The sequence below is a fragment of the Culex pipiens genome, chromosome 2 (assembly GCF_016801865.2).
Source record: "Culex pipiens pallens isolate TS chromosome 2, TS_CPP_V2, whole genome shotgun sequence".
Taxonomy (NCBI): domain Eukaryota; kingdom Metazoa; phylum Arthropoda; class Insecta; order Diptera; family Culicidae; genus Culex; species Culex pipiens.
The window spans coordinates 3,807,188-3,833,256 of record NC_068938.1 but is presented as its reverse complement, the minus strand read 5'-3'; the positions used below and the strand labels follow the sequence as shown (position 1 = coordinate 3,833,256).

At 36.2% G+C, this 26,069-nt stretch overlaps 1 protein-coding gene across 8 annotated transcripts in view; it reads left to right on the top strand.

Moving 5' to 3' along the window:
* The window catches only part of LOC120412454 (slowpoke-binding protein-like), a 141,199-nt gene that overhangs the window by 85,489 nt on the left and 29,641 nt on the right, over positions 1-26,069 (top strand). For all 8 annotated transcript variants that reach the window (XR_005604817.2, XR_005604816.2, XM_039572923.2 and 5 more), the window contains 3 exons: positions 11,827-12,034; positions 16,595-16,843; positions 17,039-17,220. Coding sequence is in view for 6 of the 8 variants with exons in the window: in XM_039572923.2 (XP_039428857.1) it covers positions 11,827-12,034; positions 16,595-16,843; positions 17,039-17,220 (639 nt within the window). In the remaining 2 variants the exon portion in view is untranslated. The remainder of the gene's footprint in view (positions 1-11,826; positions 12,035-16,594; positions 16,844-17,038; positions 17,221-26,069) is intronic.

The following is a 26,069-nucleotide window of genomic DNA, read 5'->3' as shown; positions in this document are numbered from 1 at the left end:
TATTATTAAACTCTAACCTTCAACATTCAATAATTAATTTGCTTAACACACACTGAAGACATTGCTTTATAAAAAAATACTTCATTAATCAATTAATCAATGGATTCTTCGCCCCCTGGAACAACCTTCTACGATTTTAGGTTTTTTCACCGAAATTTTGTCGTTTACAATGTGAAGTAAGCAATTTTCCAGACCTAAACTCACGTGTTTATTTCAAACTAACGAACAAAAATAACAATTTATTATTAAAAGGATTGAAAATCGTATGACATAAATAACAAAGGTTCAAATATAGAGCCACCATTGATTTTTCCAGGTTTAAAAATACATAAACAGATGTTTTAAAATCATTGGTTCAAAAATCTAAAAACATTTTTTTTACGAAATCTTTTTTGGCGGCATTGCTTACACAATCTCGCAAATATTACAAATATTAAAAAACAGTTTAGATCTCGGGTTAGTTTTCAATATATCTTAAACGCCAGTTGTGAATGTATCCGTGTTTCGATTGGTGATCAATAAATTTACAAATTATCATTTTCAAAAATGTTTGAGCCTTTGGTGCAAATTCATAACGACTTTTCTTATTCATTCGATTTATTATAAATCGAATGGATCAGAAAAGTCGTTATGAATTTGCATAAAAAATTGAATATTGAGCCAAGATAACTAAAACAAAATGTTTATGACTGTCAACGATGATTGGCGACGATTTGTAATAGTCTAAAAAAATTCATCTCTGACCTATTTAATTAAAACAAATACCAAATCAAAAAATACACAAAATAACCAATAACATAATCCGGTGAAAAATGTCTAGTGTACAAAAAAATAACCATAAGGTGACAAAATGAATGTTTTTGATTGGAAATGTGTTCAATATTTTCATCTTAATTCTGTACATTCCCAGAATTTATGATTATTTTTTAAATTGAGTAGCTGCCTTATGAATTTTGACAGTGTTTTTCTACATTTTTGCAACTAGACTTTCTCTTGTATTTTTTGTAACTTTTCTAAAATATTTTTCCAAAAACATTAATCAAAAAATATATAACTCGGTTAAAGATTTTGCCATCCATCCCATCTACACTGCGTAACGAGGGTACGGAAAAATTTGAAAGACGAGGCGTATCAATGTTCCACTTTTTCCATTCATCATCAAATAAGTTTAGGGAATTTACCTTTAAAGTGATAACAAAATTGATAAACAAAGTTGAGACAACAAAATAATTAAATTTATTCCTGGAATATTTCAGCTAAAATTTGTTTCCTCTTTTACAACCACTAGATCATTTTGTACATTTTTGAGCCTTTCTAGACAATTGTAGAGTTTGTCAAAATGAACATTTTTATTCTTGAAAAACGAATTTTGGTCGATTCTATCAAAAGTTGTAGCCAAAAAACGATATTAAACAAAAAATATTTTAAGAGCCAGGTCCACCACCACCTATTTAAGTTATTTACATTTCTCAATGACGTCTTTTTAGTCGTATTTTGGCTAGAACTTTTGTTTAAAAGGTCAGATTTTCGCTCTCTTCGAAGATAAATGTGTGTTTTGATAAGCTTTGAAAATGTCCAGAAGGCACAAACTCGCAACGACATACTCAGGCTTATGTCGTTTTCATATACACCTTCGGTATGCCCAAAGAAGCCATTTTGCATCATTAGTTTGTCCATATAATTTTCCATACAAATTTGGCAGCTGTCCATTCAAAAATGCTATGTGAAAATTCAAAAATCTGTATCTTTTGAAGGAATTTTTGGATCGTTTTGGTATCTTCGGCAAAGTTGTAGGTAGGTATATGGAATAAACTGAAAAAAATGATACACGGTTAAAAAAATGGGTGATTTTTAATTTAACTTTTTGTCGTTAAAACTTGATTTGCAAAAAAACACTGTTTTTATTTTTTATTTTTTTTAATGTTTTAGAGGACATAAAATGCCAACGTTTCTGTAAGTTTTTTGAAAACTTTTTCTTGCTGTTGTCTATTCCATAGTTATAAGTAATAATTTTTCGATTGAATTACTGTGTAAAACACAGCTGAAAGGAACACCAAAACTCTGATATATGCCTAAATGAACTCATTGTTACTTGGATGATTCACAAATAAAACCGAATTGAAATTGAAATTGAAAATGCCAACTTTTCAGAAATTTCCAGAATGGGCAAAAAATCTTTGACCGAGTTATGATTTTTTGAATCAATACAGATTTTTTCAAAAAAAAAATGGGCGTAATATTGAATGTTTGGCCCGTTTGAAATGTTAGTTTTGATTTTAAATTTTTGAAAATATTGTATTCGAAAATATCAGAAAATTTCTCGAATGTTTCATGTTTTAACATTGTAAATCGGACCTATAGTTGCTGAGATATCGACATTCGAAAATGGTGGGTTGTTTGGGTGAGGCTTAGAAAACATCAATTTTCCTGTTTTTTAACCTTTGCATGGCAATATCTCAGCAACTAAGGGTCGTATCAACAAAGTTCAAAAGTGCAAAATATAGAGAATTTTCTCAGCTTTTCAAAAATATTTTTTCTAAGGTGGGCAAACTACGACTATTTCCAAAAAAGTTACCTCAAAATGGTTATAACTTGAAAACGGTGCACTTTATCATAAATTCATTAAAGTACTTTTTGATTGCAAATTCGATTTTACATCGAAAAATGAAGTTGAAAAATATTTGCGACCAATATTCGATTTTTTTTTTTAAATCTGTATTGATTCAAAAAATCATAACTCGGTCAAAGATTTTTTGCCCATTCTGGAAATTTCTGAAAAGTTTCATTTTATGTCCTCTAAAACATATCAAAAAATAAAAAAATAAAAATAGTGTTTTTTTACAAATCAAGTTTTAGTGACAAAAAGTTAAATTAAAAATCACCAATTTTTTTTTACAGTGTATCACTTTATTTCAGTGTAGTCCATATCCATACCTACAACTTTGCCTAAGACACCAAATCAATCAAAAAATTCCTTCAAAAGATAGAGATTTTTGAATTTTCACATATCATTTTTGTATGGACAGCTGCCAAATTTGTATGGAAAATTATATGGACAAACTAATGATGCAAAATGGCTTTTTTGGGCATACCAAAGGCACCAAAAAAGTTTCAGCCGGAAAAAAAATATAAAAAAAAATCGAATGACCGAAATCTCAGAGAATTGCTCTCTTCAGCAAAGTTGCTCATAACAACAATTCTACAATTTTTCTCAAGACACCGAAGCGATATCTCGTCATCCCACCAAAATAAGAATTCTGATCCACCATACCAAAAGATGCCCCTATTGCCCCTGATCATTTGACTCGAAGACACCAAAGCATTAAATCTTATCGTGTGGCCGCTATCAATTTTGTCACGCTAGATTTCGGTTTCGGACCACTGTGTATTGGGTAAATTTTGACTGATTTGGCTCATAGTTGTCCCAGAGTTCTCAAAAAATATTAATCTTGTGGATTAAAGTTTTACATAAAAATCCCATATTCTGAGCTCCTTAGTGATCATGAATCCGATGTCAATTTTAGATATCTCGTGACGACGACGAGTGCCTTCATTTTTATTTATTTTATATTTGGAACAACTTATCCGTTTTTAATGATTTTCAAGTCTCTTAGCGATTGGAATTTGCAAATTAACCGAAAAGTGCGAAGAGATTTGATCACTCTGAAGAAAGCTACAAAGATTCAAAGATTCAAAGATTCAAAGATTCAAAGATTCAAAGATTCTGTACAACTTCTTAAAGGAATCCCATAGATTAATCCTTTTCCGTTCCCGGATTGCGAGTCGCTTATAATTCAGTAGCGAATTAACTATTCAGATGAATTAAGTTCACTTTCCTGATGCACATCGTGTTCGCCCCAAAACCCTCCAGGGTGTGATAACCAACCGGCCCCAGCCCAGACAGAAGGCAGTATTACATTCACTTTACGCCTCCCCATTCGTTCTGATATATTTGTATTTAGCACAAGCACCAAGAAGAAGCTTTTCTCCCCCGAAACGCAGGCTGGCGATGAATTTATCAACTTGAATCACCTTCTTCCGTTTTTTTTGTCTGCGATCTCTATCTGGAAACCCCATAATTTCCGCTTCCATTAGCATACACCCGGCGAAGGAATTCACCAGGATGCTGCGACTTGAACCAAGGACGAAAGATTAAAAAACATTCCTTATCAGACGCTTGGCAGCCTCGTCAGGACGACGATGGTTAAGAACAAAAACATCTTGCTCAAACCAAGATGTGATGCAAATTCACGTCCTCTCATGGTTGTTGCTGCTGAATTACCTGCGAAGTCGTTATCTCGGGAGATTTTCCGCGAGCAAACACACTCACGAACCATGCATGAGCATTATTATTCATACAAAATTAAGCATTTATGTAAATTGAACTAATGTTCATTACGTTATCCAAGATGAGAGCTTTGCTCGGGAAGCACGTTACAAGTGAAGAGAAACTTTTGTAGGAGAAAAATCTTCCATTAGAAGCTATCAAAATAGATATCTTGCTTTGATGATTGTTTTTTTCTGAGAAGCAGATTGTATCAAAGTACTTTTCTTTGAAGAATTTTCTCTCTATTAGATATCAGTCAAACTTGAAAGTCATCCCTATCTACAGCCACCGGACTATAATGTGAGGAAAAGGAACATAATTCCATTGACCACAAGTAAACCGATTAAAAGGGATGATTCGTGGTACAAAAATAGCCCGACAATGTTGGCTGAAGAAAGAAGTTTTCATTTTTGTTGAATCACCTTAAGTACCACGAAGAAAAGCTTTCAAATCTGCTACGTAATCTCCGACACCCCTAAAAAACTATGAACAACTTGAAAATCTTACATAACCAACAAGTAACATCCACACTGCTAAAAACCACAGTTGAATCACGTACTTCCAACCGGCTCAAACAACCCCTCTAAACAAATACAAGTTGCACAACAAATCGACTCCCACAAGCCCACAAACAAACACACACGAAATTCCCAAATAAACTCTATTGTGAAAAGCATATCCCGAACCCCATCCCTAGACCAGTCAGCTTTCCTGCCCAGACACAGTAACTAGGTCACACCGGGATACCGGGATATGCTACTGCTGTGACACCGATTGCACAAACGTCCCTGAACGGTCACCACCCACTCGCAGCCGGGTTTTGGCCAGGCTTTGCCAGCCCAGTCAGCTTCCCATTTTCCGATCACAAATAAACTTGTGGGACTTGGTGGTGTGCCGACAGGATTTACCCTGGCAGGGATTCACGGCTACTGAGCACGGTTGCCCGATAGGAAAGAAGATTTTTAATAAGAACACAACTTGGTGTGATGTAGGAACAAATTTTGATAGTAGTAAATCAATTATCACACTGTGTTTCTGATTCATAATTACGTTTATTTTTCAAGTCTAAAAAAATATTTGCTTGAAAAATATTTAAAAAAAACACAATATATAAGGGTAATTCTCCACCAACTCACACAGCAGTTGCCCCGACCCCTCTTCGATTTGCGTGAAACTTTGTCCTAAGGGGTAACTTTTGTCCCTGATCACGAATCCGAGGTCCGTTTTTTGATATATCGTGACGGAGGGGCGGTACGACCCCTTTCATTTTTAAACATGCGAAAAAAGAGGTGTTTTTCAATAATTTGCAGCCTGAAACGGTGATGAGATAGAAATTTGGTGTCAAAGGGACTTTTATGTAAAATTAAACGCCCGATTTGATGGCGTACTCCGAATTCCGAAAAAACGTCTTTTTCATCGAAATAAACACTAAAAAAGTTTTAAAAATTCTCCCATTTTCCGTTACTCGACTGTAAATTTTTTTGGAACATGTCATTTTATGGGAAATTTAATGTACTTTTCGAATCTACATTGACCCAGAAGGGTCATTTTTTCATTTAGAACAAAATTTTTCATTTTAAAATTTCGTGTTTTTTCTAACTTTGCAGGGTTATTTTTTAGAGTGTAACAATGTTCTACAAAGTTGTAGAGCAGACAATTACAAAAATTTTGATATATAGACATAAGGGGTTTGCTTATAAACATCACGAGTTATCGCGATTTTACGGAAAAAAGTTTTTAAAAAGTTGGTCGTCATCGATCACGGCCGTTCATGGTCACCCGCGACAGACACGGACGACAAAACAAAGAGAAACGCAAAAAGTAACTTTTTCAAAACTTTTTTTCGTAAAATCGCTATAACTCGTGAAGTTTATAAGCAAACCCCTTATGTCTATATATCCAAATTTTTGTAATTGTCTGCTCTACAAATTTGTAGAACATTGTTACACTCTAAAAAATAACCCTGCAAAGTTAGAAAAAACACGAAATTTTAAAATGAAAAATTTTGTTCTAAATGAAAAAATGAACCTTCTGGGTCAATGTAGATTCGAAAAGTACATTAAATTTCCCATAAAATGACATGTTCCAAAAATTTTTACAGTCGAGTAATGGAAAATGGGAGAATTTTTAAAACTTTTTTAGTGTTTTTTTCGATGAAAAATACGTTTTTTCGGAATTCTGAGTACGCCATCAAATCGGCCGTCTAATTTTACATAAAAGTCCCTTTGACACGAAATTTCTATCTCATCACCGTTTAAGGCTGCAAATTATTGAAAAACACCTCTTTTTTCGCATGTTAAAAAATGGGAGGGGTCGTACCGCCCCTCCGTCACGAGATATCAAAAAACGGACCTCGGATTCGTGATCAGGGACAAAAGTTACCCCCTAGGACAAAGTTTCACGCAAATCGAAGAGGGGTCGGGGCAACTTTTCCCGATTTCGTGTGAGTTGGTAGAGAATTACCCATAAAAAAATGCCAACATTAAAAAGAATCGAAATGCAAACAGAGCTTGTTCCCAAATCAAAAGTAAGTTCAAAACAGCTTCAAGCAGTAACCATTTTTAAGGTTAAATAATTAAATGTTGTACCGGGATACCTAGTTACTTATTTGGTCCTTCGTAGAAAATTATGACGATAACTTAATTTAGTTAATCCTCGACAACCAACCCAGTTTTTAAATATCAAAAATCTTTTTTTTAACATTTTTTTTATCTTCAAAATAATACGGCACGAAAATCTATGAACGCTTGAACATGCAATGAAAATTAACTCATATTCATCATTTATCTTGACATTGAAACCTCTGCAGAAAGGAAGCATTCTGAACGGTATGTATGAATTTAAAAAAATAGAGTATTTCAGTTATTCCAATATTACCGAGGAAATGACGTCAACGATAGAAGTATCGTTATCGTTATTGGACTACGATAAATATATTTTCCGATTATCGACGATAACTTATTCAAAGTAGCCTTAGGAAATGAACTTATTCAAACTATATCTTTTCATGGTTTAAAAATATTTTCCTCAACCATTGTTTTTGATGTGTAATATGGGTATTAAAAAAAACACAATTTAGTATGGATTCTCACTCACACTAACATGAATTTGTAAAACACTATGGTGTTCACAAAAAAAAACGATTTTTATTTAAACTAAAATTTTATTAATTTGCAATATACGTAAAGACGCAAAATGATATTAGAATGAAGTTGTAGTTAGATTAGAGTTTTTAAGTTTATTTTTTTTTTAAATTACAAAATTTGTATTTTTTAAACATATTAAAAAATTTGTAAATATTATTGTATCTGATTTTAAATTAAAAAATACGAAAATTTTCGCAAAACATTATTTTGTTAAATACAGTCCAGGCTCGATTATCTGAAGCCTCGATTATCCGAAGTTTGGTTATCCGAAGGTTTGTAACGATTTTTTTTTCGTTTTATTTTTTTTTCATCTTTTTAACATCATATATGAATATATTCAAGTTCATCGACCCCATTTTAGTCAAATTTGAATAGCTGATTTAATAATAAAATAAATAATAAAATACATTTTTCAACATTTTGTCACCGCCAAATTGACCGCCATCTTGGATTTAAATTTTTTAAAGCACTTTTGCGTAGTTTAGAGGTAGTTTAGAGCAAATTAGATGATTTCTAATTTAAATTTGGATGCCTAATTTGATGATGGAAAAACACTTTTTTTCAACTAAATAAACTAAAAATAGTCTCAAACCCAAATTTGCAAAATTAAAAACAAATAACGTTAAATTTTTTATAGAGTCTTACTATATTTAAGTTTGTCAATAAAAACCGTGTTTTATTAAATAATTTAACGCGCTAATCCGTACAAATTTGAATATTATGCATTGAAAATTAAATTTTGTGACAATTCATACGTAATTTTGCGTCCCCTAAAACCCCATGGCAAACTATGAAGTTTGAAAAAAAAATTGTTTTTTTTTTTTAGATTTTATACTTGTTATCCTGTCTAAAAAATAAGTAAAGTAAAGCATTCATTGTCCAAAAAGGTTTTTTTTTTGTAAAGTTTCAATCCTAAAAGTTAAATGAATGTATGACGAAAGGTCCGAAGTACAAATGGTCAAGAGATCGGTTTTCAGTAAAATTCACTTTCAATTTCAATTCCAAATGATCTTTAAAAAAAACTTTTACAGAATATTTCAAATGTTTTGTTTAGAAAGAATTGCTCATGTTTAAAGGAGTGAAACAACCCACATTTTTTAGGACAATCAAGAAAAGGCTAATATTAAAGAATTAAAAAATCAAAATGGGTAATTCTCCGCCAACTCACACAGCAGTTGCCCCGACCCCTCTTCGATTTGCGTGAAACTTTGTCCTAAGGGGTAACTTTTGTCCCTGATCACGAATCCGAGGTCCGTTTTTTGATATCTCGTGACGGAGGGGCGGTACGACCCCTTCCATTTTTGAACATGCGAAAAAAGAGGTGTTTTTCAAAAATTTGCAGCCTGAAACGGTGATGAGATAGAAATCTGGTGTCAAAGGGACTTTTATGTAAAATTAGACGCCCAATTTGATGGCGTACTCAGAATTCCGAAAAAACGTATTTTTCATCGAAAAAAACACTAAAAAAGTTTTAAAAATTCTCCCATTTTCCGTTACTCGACTGTAAAAAATTTTGGAACATGTCATTTTATGGGAAATTTAATGTACTTTTCGAATCTACATTGTCCCAGAAGGGTCATTTTTTCATTTAGAACAAAATTTTTCATTTTAAAATTTCGTGTTTTTTCTAACTTTGCAGGGTTATTTTTTAGAGTGTAACAATGTTCTACAAAGTTGTAGAGCAGACAATTACAAAAATTTTGATATATAGACATAAGGGGTTTGCTTATAAACATCACGAGTTATCGCGATTTTACGAAAAAAAGTTTTGAAAAAGTTGGTCGTCATCGATCATGGCCGTTCATGGTCACTCGCGACAGACACGGACGACGAAACAAAGAGAAACGCAAAAAGTAACTTTTTCAAAACTTTTTTTCGTAAAATCGCGATAACTTGTGATGTTTATAAGCAAACCCCTTATGTCTATATATCAAAATTTTTGTAATTGTCTGCTCTACAACTTTGTAGAACATTGTTACACTCTAAAAAATAACCCTGCAAAGTTAGAAAAAACACGAAATTTTAAAATGAAAAATTTTGTTCTAAATGAAAAAATGACCCTTCTGGGACAATGTAGATTCGAAAAGTACATTAAATTTCCCATAAAATGACATGTTCCAAAATTTTTTACAGTCGAGTAACGGAAAATGGGAGAATTTTTAAAACTTTTTTAGTGTTTTTTTCGATGAAAAATACGTTTTTTCGGAATTCTGAGTACGCCATCAAATCGGGCGTCTAATTTTACATAAAAGTCCCTTAGACACCAGATTTCTATCTCATCACCGTTTCAGGCTGCAAATTTTTGAAAAACACCTCTTTTTTCGCATGTTCAAAAATGGAAGGGGTCGTACCGCCCCTCCGTCACGAGATATCAAAAAACGGACCTCGGATTCGTGATCAGGGACAAAAGTTACCCCTTAGGACAAAGTTTCACGCAAATCGAAGAGGGGTCGGGGCAACTTTTCCCGATTTCGTGTGAGTTGGTAGAGAATTACCCAAATACAACATGTTTCTTTTAAAGAATGGAAAAACTTACAAAAATATTACGACAATCAAAAATATGCTGTTTTTAAAAATAACAAAATATTTTGAAGGTCGGACTTTTTGGTAATGTTTGAAAGAATGGATTAACTCTCAAAAATGTTACAACCATCAAGAATAGCTTGTTAAAAAAAAATAAAATATTTTTAAAAATTAAACTCTATCTTTTAGAAAGAACTGAGTAAAGAACACAGTATTATTAGAATATTATTTATGATTGTGAATTGAGCTTATTTTTTTAATGTACAAATATGTATGTATTTGGCAAAGTTGCATAAAGAACTGTAGTTATTCCACAATCAGTTTGATAATAATTTGATCAAAAATATGGGATATCAAAGAACAAATTACATACCATCTTTTATCATTCCACGAAAAATTTATAGTTTCCATGGAACTGTCAAATTGTTGCAGAAATTCAGCTGTCTAAAAATGTATTAAAAGTTATGTGTCAGTCAAAAAAGAACAATAACAAACTGTGTTCCGTTTCACCTTTTTCTTTCTACTCGGGCAACCAACTACCATTTTCCATAATCTGTGTCCTCCTCCATTCTCCGTCTAGTGAATCCCTATCCTTAAACGACACTGCCAATTGCTGAGCGCCACAGAATAGCACGATGTGGAGACACACTTTTTATTACACTATTAATTGGACGGCAGGGCGGGGCGGTCCCTCCCCCCTTCCAGATAGCTCCTTCTAGCTTCCAGGAAACCCCACTGTGCCAATTACGGGATGTTTGCGTTCCGCTTGTAAATGTTCGATTTTCGTTGCAATATCGAAAAAGGAACTTGCGACGTTACAACAATCACAGTTTATTATGTCGCAATTGCTCAAATTGATCATCACTGCACGCCCGAGGGGAGGGGGGAGGGGGTGGAAAGTGCCAGCGTGTCCCAATTCCGCGAACGCGTCGTGTTGAATTTTTAGTGCAAATTGATTGCCTTGGATGGCTCCTGGGTGGCAATCTGTGCGTTTCAGGCGGTTCGTATAGTTTGGACCAGTTTCATCGTTTTGAGCGGAAGCAATTCTGTGAAGAGGCTGGGCACAACGAAAAAAAGGTCTCGTTCTGGTTGACCTGTTTTTCCGGGTTTAATCCACAATAGTGCAGGGTGGGCTTGAAATATTTTTTCCATAATTCTACATCATTTGAAAGTCTTTATTCTGTTGACCTAAACAAACCTTACAGAACGTGAAAAAATATAAATAGAAAAAAATCAATTTTAAAAATGTGAAATAATCAACAAGTTTTCTGATATTTTTTGGAATTATCACGTTTAATCCCACCGTGCAAAACGGTTCTCTGCCTGTCAACGTTCTCTTTTTCACGTCATCAAGGGTCGATTTTGTTATACACATCTCGTTCGCACGGATCACTCTGGAAAATTGAACGATGCATTTGATTGTTTTTCCAGCCATGTTTTCCACCCCTCTCATACTCTTTCCGGAAAAGCTGTGTCGTTACTTTTTATCCCCAATCATCGGGATGACCTATCAGAAAGATATGAACAAAAAGAAACCTCTGTCAAACTGTTAAACGCTAGTGTCACGTTTATTAAAATAGCCATATGTTCCATATTAATAGCGATCGTGTTGATAGATTTCGTTACTCTTTTTTATAAATCAACCCCTCCCTCTCTAGCTCGTTCTCTCTCACCCTCTCTCTCTATCTCGAGTTCCTAGTGTGGATCGAGTCTAGCCGATTCCGTTTGTTCCGGTGTTGCCCGCTCCGGCCACCTTAGAGGGAATGCCATCAAACAACAACCCTTCAAACGAAAAACTGACCACAAACCTCCAACCCTCTCTACTTGCAGGCACAACGTTCGCTATCAGTACACCGCCCTGGACAGTGGCATCGGCGCCCCAGATCGGAGCCCGCGGGAGCGAGCGGCACGGGACCGGGCCTTCACGGCCTGCCAGGATTGGCTGCAGCACACGGGCGGCCGGTACGAGTCGATAGCGCACCTAGATGACATCGGGTCCCGGCCGAGCAAGCACTGGTTTCTGCTGAATGATTGCACGGTAAGTGAGGAAGGGGAAGGGTCGATCTGATTAATTAATTCCCCTTTGGTGGTGGATCGGACGAGCGACGAGTTTGCTATTAGATTTTATCCCTTTTAGTCAAATTCAGGCCGGCTGGTTGGTCGGTGCCAGATAATTTGTGTTGAGCTTGTCTTTGATGTGATTTGGCTAAAGCAAATTCAATCGAATTAAATTATCACTCTTGGAGAATCAGATTGCAACATTTCCCGAATGACCTAATGCATTATTTTAATCAGGGAAATAATGTGCACTAATTTAAGATATTCAAAGAAATAAAAAAATATAAAATTACTTCTCTAACGTATACTATAGATAAAAAATTTAAATAACAAAATAGTTTCATTAACACATTGTTGATCCTAATGAATCATTAGTCAGGACGAACTGCCTTGGCCAGTTTCTCCATACATATATTGAAGAAGATTTTTTTCAGTATATAGATGCAACTATGTGTTATTTCGCTTGCGAACTTTCTCCGCCCGTGAATGAGAGAGGAGGCAAATCACGCAAATGAAAATCGCTCCCAAACTTTTCAAAGAAAATCGATCAGTCGAAGATTTTTGATTGATCTTTTTGTAATCACCATTTAAATTCATTTAGTTTTTTTTTTCTTTGTAAACATACATTGTTTATCTACGAAAAGTGACAAATATTTTTTTGGGTAATTTTTGTGACGTTACACCTTAAGTGTAGTGAAGAAATTGGTGCTCCGTTGAATAATCCAGATGATGATTTTTTGAGTTTCTTTTAACCGGTCTTTCGTGCAGCAGAGAAGAAAGACGTGTTCCTTTCGAATTTTTCCTCTTGATGAGGTACAAAAGATTTTCTTTTGATGAAGATTTTTTTAATAATAGACATCACACCGTCTTTTCAGACTGAATTTACTAACTAAACGGGACAAACACAGAACACCCAGAGGAGATGGGCGGGAATCGAACCCGGGCCCCTTAGCACACATGAGGGATCGGCAGCCGAAGCCGCTAACCACCACGCCACGGGGTTTTTGGTGCTATGAAAAAAAAAAACAGTGCAGAAAAAACAACACGAACCGTTATGTTACTAACAGCTTAAAATGTTTAAATTCAATTCGACCAACTATTGGGTTTTTTTATTAGGCTCGATATGAAAAAAATTATTTCTGGTCAAAAATTAGAATTTAATTTTAATTTGTTAGTTTATAATTTGTTTAGATAAGACGGTTTCAGGCAGTTCTTAAAATGTCCCACATTGTCTTTGAAATTATGAACCGTGAAATCATTCATACTTATTTTCATAACAAATTTAAAGCAAAAATATGAATACTGAAATTACAGGCCATGATATTAACATTTGAATGAAAGAAGTGTTTTAAAAAACATCTTACAAAAAAAACTTAAATTTATTAAATTATTTTAAAAAATCTTTTAACAGTTTCACAAAAAAAAATCAAATAATCCAAAATTACAAACATGGTTTTAAACGCATAAAAGATCATGTAATTTTTTTTTTAATTTTGCAACTGCTTTTTTTTCTCGAAAACGGATTGAAACAAATTTCACAGGTTTTCAGTAAATAGTGCATACAGGACGTAAAGTGAACAATTTCAAAATGCTTTGAAAAATTGATTTTCGTAAATTAATCGAGAATAGATCGAAAGGCAGCTTTGTTTACAAATGGCGCTCTGGACCTATCCCAAACTAACCCACGATATCACATTTTGATGTTTGACATATGAGCAATTCTCTTAGATTTCGGTCATTCGATTTTTTTGTATTTTTTAATCCGGCTGAAACTTTTTTGGTGCCTTCGGTATGCCTAAAGAAGCCATTTTGCATCATTAGTTTGTCCATATAATTTTCCATACAAATTTGGCAGCTGTCCATACAAAAATTATGTATGAAAATTCAAAAATCTGTATCTTTTGAAGGAATTTTTTGATCGATTTGGTGTCGATTTGGCAAAGTTGTAGGTATGGATAAGGACTACACTGAAAAAAAGATGCACGGTTAAAAAATGGGTGATTTTTAATTTAACTTTTTGTCACTAAAACTTGATTTGCAAAAAATAAAAACACTATAATTTTTTTTATTATTTTGATGTTTTAGGGAACATAAAGAGCCAACTTTTCAGAAATTTCCAGGTTGTGCAAAAAATCTTAGACCGATTTATGAATTTTCGAATCAATACAGGTTTTTCAAAAAATCGAAATATTGGTCGCAAAATTTTGTCAACTTCCATTTTCGATTTAAAATCAAATTTGCAATCAAAAAGTACTGTAGTAAAATTTTCCCAAAGTGCACCGTATTCAAGTTAAATCCATTTTCAGGTGACTTTTTTGAAAATAGTCACAGTTTTTTGTTTTTTTATTTTTTTTAATTAGTGCACATATTTTATTAGTGCAAAATATTTTTGAAAAGCTGAAAAAATTCTATACATTTTGCGTTTTTGAACTTTGTTGATACGACGTTTAGTTGCTGCGATATTGGCATGCAAGTGTTTAAAAACAGGAAAATGGATGTTTTCTAAGTCTCACCCAAACAACCCACCATTTTCTATCGTCGATATCTCAGCAATTAATGGTTCGATTTTCAATGTTAAAATATGAAACATTCGTGAAATTTTAGCGATTTTTAATTCAATTTTTTCACAAAAAAAATAATTTTCATATTCACATTAAATTTTTTGATGTTTTATACATTTTAGAGAAAAAATCTCAACTTTTGATGCTTATAGAGATGTGGACGAAAATTTTGCCAACGAGTTATATTTTTTCTAAAAATTGGTGTTAGTCATAAAATTCTACTCAAAAATCGCACACTTGGCCATGATACTATGTGTCTAATGCCACCTTTTGGTGTAATTTTGAAATGTTTGGTTATCCCAATACATTTTTGAGGATTTTTCCAAACAAAATTTTACAATAAAAAGCGATCCTTAACCGATTTGGCTCTAAATTTGTACAGTTACTTATTTTTACCTAGAGAATCAAACCAAAGGATATCTTTTAAGATTTTCCAAAATTTTCATTTTTTTAACAACCTAATGTCCACGTGGTTTATGTATGGTCCCTTAAGTGCACCGTTTTTTAAAAATAGCCACTAAAAATTTAGTTGAAATTTAAAAAATCCTGTTTTTCAAAAATAAAATTTTTCATTTTAAAATTTCGTGTTTTTTCTAACTTTGCAGGGTTATTTTTTAGAGTGTAACAATGTTCTACAAAGTTGTAGAGCAGACAATTAAAAAAAAATTAATATATAGACATAAGGGGTTTGCTTATAAACATCACGAGTTATCACGATTTTACGAATTTTTTTTTTTGAAAAATTTACTTTTTGCGTTTCTTTTTGTTTCGTCGTCCGTGTCTGTCGCTGGTAACCATGAACGGCCATGATCAACGACGACCAGCATTTTCAAAACTTTTTTTCGTAAAATCGCATTAACTCGTGATATTTATAAGCAAACCCCTTATGTCTATATATCAAAATTTTTGTAATTGTCTGCTCTACAACTTTGTAGAACATTGTTACACTCTAAACAAAACCCTGCAAAGTTAGAAAAAAAAACAAAATTTTAAAATGAAAAATTTTGTTCTAAATGAAAAAATGACCCTTCTGGGTCAATGTAGATTCGAAAAGTACATTAAATTTCCCATAAAATGACATGTTCCAAAATTTTTTACAGTCGAGTAACGGAAAATGGGAGAATTTTTAAAACTTTTTTAGTGTTTTTTTTTCGATGAAAAATACGTTTTTTCGGAATTCTGAGTACGCTATCAAATCGGGCGTCTAATTTTACCTAAAAGTCCCTTTGACACCAAATTTCTATCTCATCACCGTTTCAGGCTGCAAATTATTGAAAAACACCTCTTTTTTCGCATGTTCAAAAATGGAAGGGATCGTACCGCCCTTCCGTCACGAGATATCAAAAAACGGACCTCGGATTCGTGATCAGGGACAAAAGTTACCCCTTAGGACAAAGTTTCACGCAAATCGAAGAGGGGTCGGGGCAACTGTTGTGTGAGTTGGCGGAGAATTACCCCTTTATAATAATAATATAGTATAAATAGGATTATTTAAAATAAGATCAGAAAATTTCCAATTAAATCGCCTAAGAGACATTGGACATATTAGATTGGACCTCTGGTTGTTGAAATACAGCAAATAATAGAAAAAGAAGCAAGAAATTTTATTTTTTTAAGTCCCATCGAAACATTTCCAATGCCAATATCTCAGCTCCAAATGGTCCAATTTGCAATGTTAAAAAAATGGAACATTTGAGAAATGTCATGATCCTTTCGAAAAAATAATTTGAAAAAAAATTTGAAGGAAAGAGCATATAATTTTACATTTTTTTTTATTTTTCGACATTGAAAATCTCAAAAAAAAATGTTCCAATTTTTTGAATGCTCAGGAAATTTTACAAATTAAAGGTACTTTGACAATAAAAATCCAAACTTTAAACTAATTTCTGTTCGGATGACACTATGAAAACTTTAATTTTATTGTAAAAGTTTTTTTAATGTACTAAAATGAATTCAAAAACTCTGTTTCTCGTTCCTAGATACGCACGGACCGGCTGATGACGCTGCTACCCCTACCCGCCGACTGCATTGCCTTCGAAGAGTTCCAGGGTGGCGGAGGCCAGTCCGAGTGTCCCCAAGGAATCCTGATGGAACTGCTCGGATCGCTGCAGCATCCTTACATCTACCCGGTGCTCGATCTGGGCTTCTTCCCGACCGACGCCCATCACTACGCGTGTCTCGTGATGCCCTTCAACCCCCGTGGCAGTCTGAAGGATCTCATTTATAAGGTAATTATTTGGGTTGGGGGGACATCACCATTTGGTGGGGCGGCGGAACCACAAATGTAATTTAAAATTCAATTATCGTTTTTATCACGTCCCTCGAGCAGCAGACCGACGGCAGAGGGGGCGGGATATTTTTTATTATCGTTGCCGTATTTACCTAACAGAAATCTCTCTCTTGTTGTGTTGTTTTTCATGCAGTCCCAGTGGAACGAACCATGGAGTCGTAAATATACGCGGAAATCCACCTGCCTGCCCCTGTCCCAGGTACAACGATTAGGACGTCAAATTTTAGAGGCTTTGTTATTTTTAAGGGAACGCGGAATACCGTCGCACGGCCACCTGCACAGCGGCAACGTGATCCTGCAGAACGGCGTGGCCAGGTGAGTTTCGGTTTTCTTTTTGGTTAGTTTGTAACTTTGGAACAGTTCAGTTACCATGCGTCTCCACCAAATTATATTTTTTTCCCGTTGAAGTTTGATGGAGACGCATGGTAGCTGAACTTTAAACCAAATTCTCCCAGGTAAAATTTAGGTCAAATCTGATAAATCCTGACCAAAACTTCCCCCTGTGGCGTCAGTTCCAGCGTGTCATGTGGCGTGACGTGACGTGCCGTCATTTCCCCCCAAAGGACCATCCTTCTCATTTCACGCTCACTGGCCATCATTTCTCCGTCGTTATTCGTCGTCCAAAGAAGTGGGATCATCCCGGGAGGAATTAAAACTGATTTAATATAATATTTTGAGCGGTTGGTCGGTCGGTCAATTTCACGTGGCAAGAAGATTAATACCACCGTTCTCGTTCGTTTTGGGGCACGTTTTCCCTCCATTTTCCACGTGGTGAAGCCCGACAATGACGCGTTGGTCTAATTCCCTGGGCACACACAAGATTGTGGCTCTCGTTATTAACGGTATAAATGTCGCCCGGGGAAGAAAAAGTGGCGAGAACCTCAAGAAAGTCAAATATTGGCCCCGTTTCCCGAAGTAGGGTGGGAATGTCAGTAGCAGGAAGTTTATCGACAAATTATGGAATCAATAAAGTGAAAACAAGGCTTTACGAGAAGGCGGTTAATGCACCAAAGTCGCCAGACTTGCTAGTTCGGTAATTGTTGTAGGAAGAAGGGGCGAAATTTATTTTTATAATGCGATTATTTTGCTCGTGTTTTCCTGTTTTTGGGGTGGTGGTGGTGCGGGTAATGGAAAACTATGCACACACAAGGCGCCCGGCCTCGGTGACTGTAGTACGGAAGGATCGCGTGACCGACGACGACGTCGGCTGGGTGGACAAGAAACCACAGCCACAGACTGGTCACAAACAGCCGGCGGCAGGAAAAAGGACAGCCAATTGTTGACTCTAACGGCTTGATGTACGGTGTGGGTTGGAAGTGTTCATTTGGATGGTAATGGGGGAGCCGTTGAATCACTTAATTTTGTATGGAATGGAAACTTTTTATCTTAAAATATTTTTTTTTTTAATGCAACTTGTTTCAATTCAGTTCAATTATTTTTTTAAGTGAATAATCAGTTCACATTTTCGTGTTGTACATGAAAATTTAACCGTAACCTAATAGATTTTTGGAGCTCCTTTCAACTATGGTTTACACTTTAATTTATTTTGGCAGGGGAAGGGAAAACTAATAAAAAATACTACTTGCTACTTGTTTCTAATGTTGAAACAAATTTCGAAAACATGTGTTGTTTTCGTAATCGATGGCATTTTTCATCAAAAAGGTTACATAATATTTAGGTTTTAATGCAAATGTAAATTTACAACATATTTGAAAAACTCACACAAAAGTGTTGTAATATTTTTTTGATTGTTTATTTGTCACCGTCTTCGGCATTATGCCGCACAGACTGTATATACTTATAAACTAAACGTATAAACAGATATAAAACATTAAAAACATAAAGGTACGTCACAACAAGTTTCTAATTTTAGTTTTAAATAGTTCTTTTGTCATGTCGAAATTAAAAAAGCACCAAACTGGGTTGAAATAACGGCAGCAGCGATCGATCGGGTGGTTTTGTCCGTAAACGGTAGTGTGCCTAGCGATCCTAAACGGCAGGTAGGTTCTCAGCGCACGTTGGGGCTCGTGAAGGCTCATTTTCTGACGGATCTCCGGGCAGTCTACTCGGTTTGTAAGAACGTCAAACACAAACAGACGTTGCAGGAAAATCCGGCGATGTTCTAGAGATTCTAATTGTAGTAATCTTCGGCGGTCATCGTAACTTGTTAGGTACGCAGGGTTCCTCCAGGGCAGGCGACGTAGAGCGTATAGTGTAAAGCTTTTCTGCACTTTCTCCAAGCGGTCACACAGAACTGCGTAATGCGGTGCCCAGACTTGCACAGCATACTCGAGAATACTTCGTACCAGAGAGATGTACAGCGTTTTAAGTGCCCGAATGTTCTCGAAGTCCACCGTGTTACGTCGAAGGAATCCCAGCGTTGCAAAGGCCTTAGCGGAAGTGACAGCGACATGCTTGTCGAAGGTGAGCTTGTGGTCCATCATTACGCCGAGGTCTTTGATGCAGTCGACACGAGTTAACAAGTGTGACTTCATCTCATATCGGTAGTGAATCGTGTCCTGTTTCTTAGAGAAGCTGATGACGTTGCATTTCTCTTCATTCACCTTCATCCCGTTCCTAACACACCATTCGTTAATAGCGCAGATATCCTGCTGCAGGGCGACGCAATCGATGGCAGAGGAAACAACACGAAACACTTTGAGGTCATCTGCATACAGCAACTTTTGGGATTTGAGGTGAGTGCAAATGTCGTTGACGAACAGTAAAAAGATCAATGGGCCGAGGTGGCTTCCCTGCGGCACTCCGGAGGTCACGGCAAACTGGAGCGATCGTGAGCTTCCTATGCGAACAAACCCTGTTCTGCCGGTCAGATAGGAAGAGAGCCATACCGTGAGCCAGCGAGGGAATCCCATACGTCTCAGCTTTTCAATTGCCAAGTTATGAGGCACCTTATCAAAGGCTTTGGCAAAGTCCACGTACACGGAATCAACCTGGCACCGTTTCTCAAGGCTGGAATTTATCGAGCTAACGTACAGCATCAAGTTCGAGACTGTGGATCGTTTCTTCACGAACCCATGCTGAAACTCCGATATGATGGGGACTGCGGCAGCGTACATTCTTTTGTGAATCAGTTGTTCTAGAACTTTTGGCAGGCAGGATAGTATTGAGATCGGTCTGTAGTTTTGAACATCTTTCCTTCGTCCAGATTTATGAATTGGCGTAATGGCAGCAACTTTCCACACATCTGGGAACTGACCATTTGTAAGCGATCGGTTGAAGACTAAGCTTACAGGGTGTGCCAACGATCCAGCGCACATTTTAATGAAAGAAGGTGACAGCTTATCAGGACCAGGGCCTTTTGAAGAGTCAACTGCAGCCAAAGCTTCTAGAACTTCTGCTTCAGAAAGAACCGGAAATGGCATGTCAATGTTGTGGGAGGGAATTTCGTCGAGATAATCTGCTGGAGCGGTGTGCAAGCCATGGTTGAACACGCCTTTGAAAAAGTCGGCAAATAAATTAGCTGCTTCTTCAGGACTGTTTGAGCTACGATCACCCGAATCGACCACGGAAGGAATGCCATCAGTTCGCTTCCTGCTCTTAACGTAGCTCCAAAACGACGAAGGGTCATCCGTTAAGCGGGTTTGAATGTTGTCGAGGTACTCACGGTATAGTGTTTCGTTCAGCAGCTCGTACTCCGTTTCCAGTCGCTCGACACAAACGTTATCCTCCGGTGATTTCGACCGAAACAGTCGTTTCCTTGCTTTGCGCAGAATGTTCCGCTTATGCCGTAACTCAGCATTCCACCATGGTTGTTTGATTGATCGATCTCTAGCTATCCGTTTCCTCGGCACGAGCTGTTGAAACACGTCAAATACTACGCTGTAGAACTGTGATGCTTGAGTGTTGGCGTCTTCCGAGTTCAGCACGTTGTCCCAGTCGATTTGATTCAATGCATCCGTAACAGCAACATGGTCACATCGGTTGAATTCAAAATCAGCAACGTCAGCAGAGTGTTGGCTAACTTGGTCGGGATTGTGGTGGAGGTCAACCTTCAGTACAAACTGTTTGTGATGTCGGTCGGGTTTGAGAATAGCCGACGGAGGTTCGATCAGGTCAACTCTATCTGCGTCGTTCACGAAAGCTAGGTCAAGTATGTTGCCTCTAGCATTGGAGAGATTACAAACCTGCTGCATTCCGGACGTCAGTAAGGATTCCATAAGGTCAAGTTCAATTTCGGTCGAGGCATTGCTGGGAATGAATGCGTTCACGTCGTCGTCAAACGTCCAGCGCAGACCAGGCAAGTTGTAGTCTCCAACTACAATCACTAAGTCGTTTACGCCAGCTTTCGATAACACTTCACGGACAGCTGCGTAGTGCGAAAGGTAGATATCGTTCGGGCTGTTCGGTCTTATGTAGATGCAGCACAAAAATACATTTTGCCGCCGAACTTTGACACGAATTATGGTCTGCTCCAGATGATCATAGCCGGCGAGTTTCACAAGAGTTGCGTCGAGTCCATTCTTCACGGCAACAAGGCAACCACCTCCTCGCCTCAGTTCACTCGTAGCAGGACTACGATCTTTTCGAAAAAAATTGATAGTTGGATGAGAGCTCTGAATCCAGAATACCGTTTCAGACACCGCTATCACATGGTAATCGCTGCTGGCTAGGGCCAAGTTAAACTGGTTAGTTTTGGTTCGAATACCACCTGCGTTCTGGTAATAAAAGAGGAGACTGGAAGGGACAAGCTTTCGATTCGGTCGGCGTTGGCGTCGAGGTAATAACACTGAATGAGTTGGTTGAGTTGAAGCAGCAATTTGTGGAGAGTTGGATGTGGCAGCAGTTTCTACTCGGTAGTCTCCATTGCGACATCGGCCGGAGTTGGTTGGTTGGCAGGTGAAACGGTCTGTTGTACAGGCACCGTCAGCGTCTGGGTCTGCACGGGATCCAACGGCTGCTGCTCTTCGATCATCTGGGACTGCTCTGTAGCTGGCGCCTGAGGTCTTTCCGGATCGAACCCCGACTGCGAGTTATAGTCCTCGAACTCACGGCACAAAATCAGCGAAGGCCAAGTGTCTTTGCAGAGGGCTACGTCCTTCAGGTCAACCGGCAAACCCACTTTGAAAGACACAAACGAGAGTTCGCTCACGTCTCTGCCTTTGGGTACCAGTTTTCGAACTTTGATGTCGCTGGTTCCGAGCTTTGACTGAACCCATTCAGAAACCCTCTCAGGGGTGATGTTCGGACGGAAACCTCTCATGTACAACCAAAAAACGGGAGAACCGCTGGCTGCGAACGTAGAGTCTGTCGGGAACAAATCTGCCTCATTTTCTGCTTGCTGTGCTGTGCCACGCACGTTGATGGCAGCTTTCTTCAGGGCGCTCGCATAGCTTGAGTCGTTACTCTCATCTTCACGCGCACGTTTGGATGAGCTGACTTGCGAGGATGCTGCCTTGCAATTTTTTTTTAGATTGAGAATGAATATTCTGATCAATCCAATTTAAAAAAAACTTTCTGTTATTTATTATTCTGTTATTTTTATTTCAGTTCAATTCCAGGTTTTTAAAGCAATTATTTAAGGATAAAATTTTGTTTTTGCAATTCCGTCGTGAAACTACTTACTTTTCCTGTCATTCTTGAACGACGAAATAGCTTACTTTTCTGTACCAAAAATAACAGAATCGAATAGCAACACTTTTCAAAATAAATGCTGAAAAGTTCTACTTTTCAACACTGAAATGAGTGCTGAAAAGTTGAACTTTTCAGCACTTGTTTCGAAAAGTAACACTTTTCAACATTTTTTTTTTGATTTAAACGATTTATTGACAAAATACATGATAATTCGACTTAAAATTTCACTCAATGGGTGTTTTTTGAAATTGCAAAAAATGTTGTATGGAACTCGTTGCAAAACTTGATTTTTTCAGCACTCAGCACCAGGCCCGTATCCAGGATTCTTCAATGGGGGGTGTTTTCCCTTATAAGGCGTTAGGGGTGTTTGTGTGTTATAGGAAGGGCGTATACAGTCAACAAATGCGTACCAAACAAAAAAGTGAAATTTGCTTTATATATTGTAGCAGTAATGCTAAAAAAATATCTAAAATTCAATAAGTTCATGAAAATATTGTTATTCTTGCATATATCATTGATGTGATATATGTGATAGAAAATATTGAAATAACGCCATTGAACCCCTTGATAGTTTAGATTGTTTTGTTTCCAATTAATTTTTTTCTCTTCAGTAATTTGTTTTGCCCCTTAGTTTTTCGGGAAAATTTTACATGAGAGCATTTTTTTATCTATACACAGCTTAAGCCAGATTGGTAACGAACTCGAGCATCTCAAGCCAAATCAATTCAAAATGGAAATCAACTCGTATTATCTATGCGTTTTGGTTTTCGCAGTTTTTATTATTTTTAAAACATAGTTAGTTAGATTTTAGTTTAAAAAAAATTAGGGCGATTTAGACGTATCTCTTCGATGTTTTCAACAAAGTTGTTCTTTAAAACTTAAACTATTAGCTCATAAAGTTTTTGGAAAATCAAAATCAACAAAAAGTTTTCGTACCAAACTTACCAGATTCCTAGCTTTCTTTGAAAGAAGACAAACATCAAAGCTGACAGATATTTTTTTTCTTGTCAAATGTAACATACCAACCAACAACTTTTTTTTTTCAATCCTCGTTATATCACACAATAACATTTTTAAACATTTTCGAATCAATCACATTTCAGAGAACAGTTTGTAGATAAAAAAGATAATATCGTAAAAAAAACATTGATTTGTCCGTACAAGTTTCCATAGAAGTTTGACAGCTGCCCATACAATACATGCAAAATCCCTCCTTTTTGGCACCGCCCCAAAGTTTTACGATTTTCATCTATTTTTTTAAATTAGTTTTCAAATGGCCATGTCTTGGATACAAAAAAGCAAAAATCGACTGCTTTTTTTAAAAAACGCTGAATTATATGGCATCATCAAATTTTTTATTCGAATCAAACTTTACTTGTCAGGACAAGTTGATATCTCTTGAGAATTTCAAATTTATAAGCTTAAAGTAGCAGAATTTACCTACATCCATCCCTGCATCATTTATTCTAATTGCTCAGAATGCTGCCATGTTTGATTTTAATCAAAATGTTGACGCTGAATTGAATCAGCGTCAAGTTTTTTTTTCTAAATTGCAGTCGAATATTGCTCTATTATTTTTTTCCAAAATATTTGACAATATTTTTTTAACTGGCGAAAATCGCAAAACTTTGGGGCAGTGCCAAAAAATAGAAGATTTTTGCATGTTTCGATATGATAAACAGTTTCGCCAAATTTCAGCAGGATCAGAAAAAGTAGATTTCGAATTTGTACTTTTTTGTTTCCAGTTGGGGAGAAATGACCCTATATATATAAAAAAAAAAAACACTTTGGCGTACATAGTCAAAGTTGGATTTGGATCTGGCCGATAACGATCTAAGTATTTTGTATGTATGTATGTATGTATGTATTTGAACCCCCGCCTTGGCAGGACTTGGCCATGACCACAGTATATTTCAACTGAGACGGTTCGGTTAGTAACCACCATATATCTCAAGAACCTTTGAAGCGATTACCTTTCTCTGGCTAACGATTTCTTCTGAAATTGTACGGACAAAGATCGGTAATGCAGATGACTCGGGCCAGGCAATCCACGACTCCCTCGTCCAGTTCATGAGTATATGAGATGGCCCTGGGCTGTTTTGAGACGGTGTTAGTAGTTATATAATGGATTGATATGTTATACCTTGTGACATTATTTCGCCACTACGGATCAATTCAGTTCTAGAGCATTAACTCCATAATGGCTGACTGGTTAGCGTCCCAGACCATCAATCCAAAGGGTGTGAGTTCGAATCCCACTCACCTAAAGGTTTTTTGTTCATATTTAAAGTTCAATTCCTGATTCCAAATTTCAAGGGAACCGACCGGGATTTGATCCCTGAACCTTCTGCATTCGAGGCAGAAGCCGCAACCATTAAGCCACGGAGCCGGTATAACGATCTAAGTATTTTACTAACAAAATCCAGGAGGGCCTATCCAGTTAGTCAAAGGCTTTATAATAAAAATAGCTGGCCGTTTTTAGTGCGATTTCGATTTTTCGAGATTTTTATGAAGGCGTATTAAGCTAAACTTTAGTTTTTTTCAAGGCGTCAGCGATCAAAGCTCCTTTTATATTTTCTTGAGGGCGTATTTAGTGACAGTTGATTTTTTTTCAAGCCGTCAACGATCAAAGTTATTTTTTAAATAATTTATTGAGGGCGTATTTAGTTAAAAAAAATTTCAAGGCGTCAACGATCAAAGTTTTTTTTAAATAATTTTTATGAAGGCGTATTAAGCGAGAGTTTAGTTTTTTTTTCAAGGCGTCAGCGATCAAAGCTTTTTTTATATTTCCATGAGGGCGTATTTAGTGGAAATTTTTTTGCAAGGCGTCTACGATCAAAGTTTTTTTTAATAATTTCTTGAGGGCGTATTTAGTGAAAGTTTTTTTTCAAGGCGTCAACGATCAAAGTTTTTTTTTTAATAATTTTTATGAAGGCGTATTAAGCGAGAGTTTAGTTTTTTTCAAGGCGTCAACGATCAAAGCTTTTTTATATTTTCTTAAGGGCGTATTTAATGACAGTTGATTTTTTTTCAAGCCGAGGGCGTATTTAGTGGAAATTTTTTTGCAAGGCGTCTACGATCAAAGTTTTTTTTTTAATAATTTCTTGAGGGCGTATTTAGTGAAAAATAAAATTTCAAGGCGTTAAAGATCAAAGTTTTTTTTTAAATAATTTTTATGAAGGCGTATTAAGCGAGAGTTTAGTTTTTTTCAAGGCGTCAACGATCAAAGCTTTTTTTATATTTTCTTAAGGGCGTATTTAGTGACAGTTGAATTTTTTTTCAAGCCGTCAACGATCAAAGTTTTTTTTTAAATAATTTATTGAGGGCGTATTTAGTGAAAAATAAAATTTCAAGGCGTCAACGATCAAAGTTTTTTAATTAATTTTTATGAAGGCGTATTAAGCGAGAGTATAGTTTTTTTCAAGGTGTCAACGATCAAAGCTTTTTTTATATTTTCTTAAGGGCGTATTTAGTGACAGTTGATTTTTTTTCAAGCCGTCAACGATCAAAGTTATTTTTTAAATAATTTATTGAGGGCGTATTTAGTTAAAAAAAATTTCAAGGCGTCAACG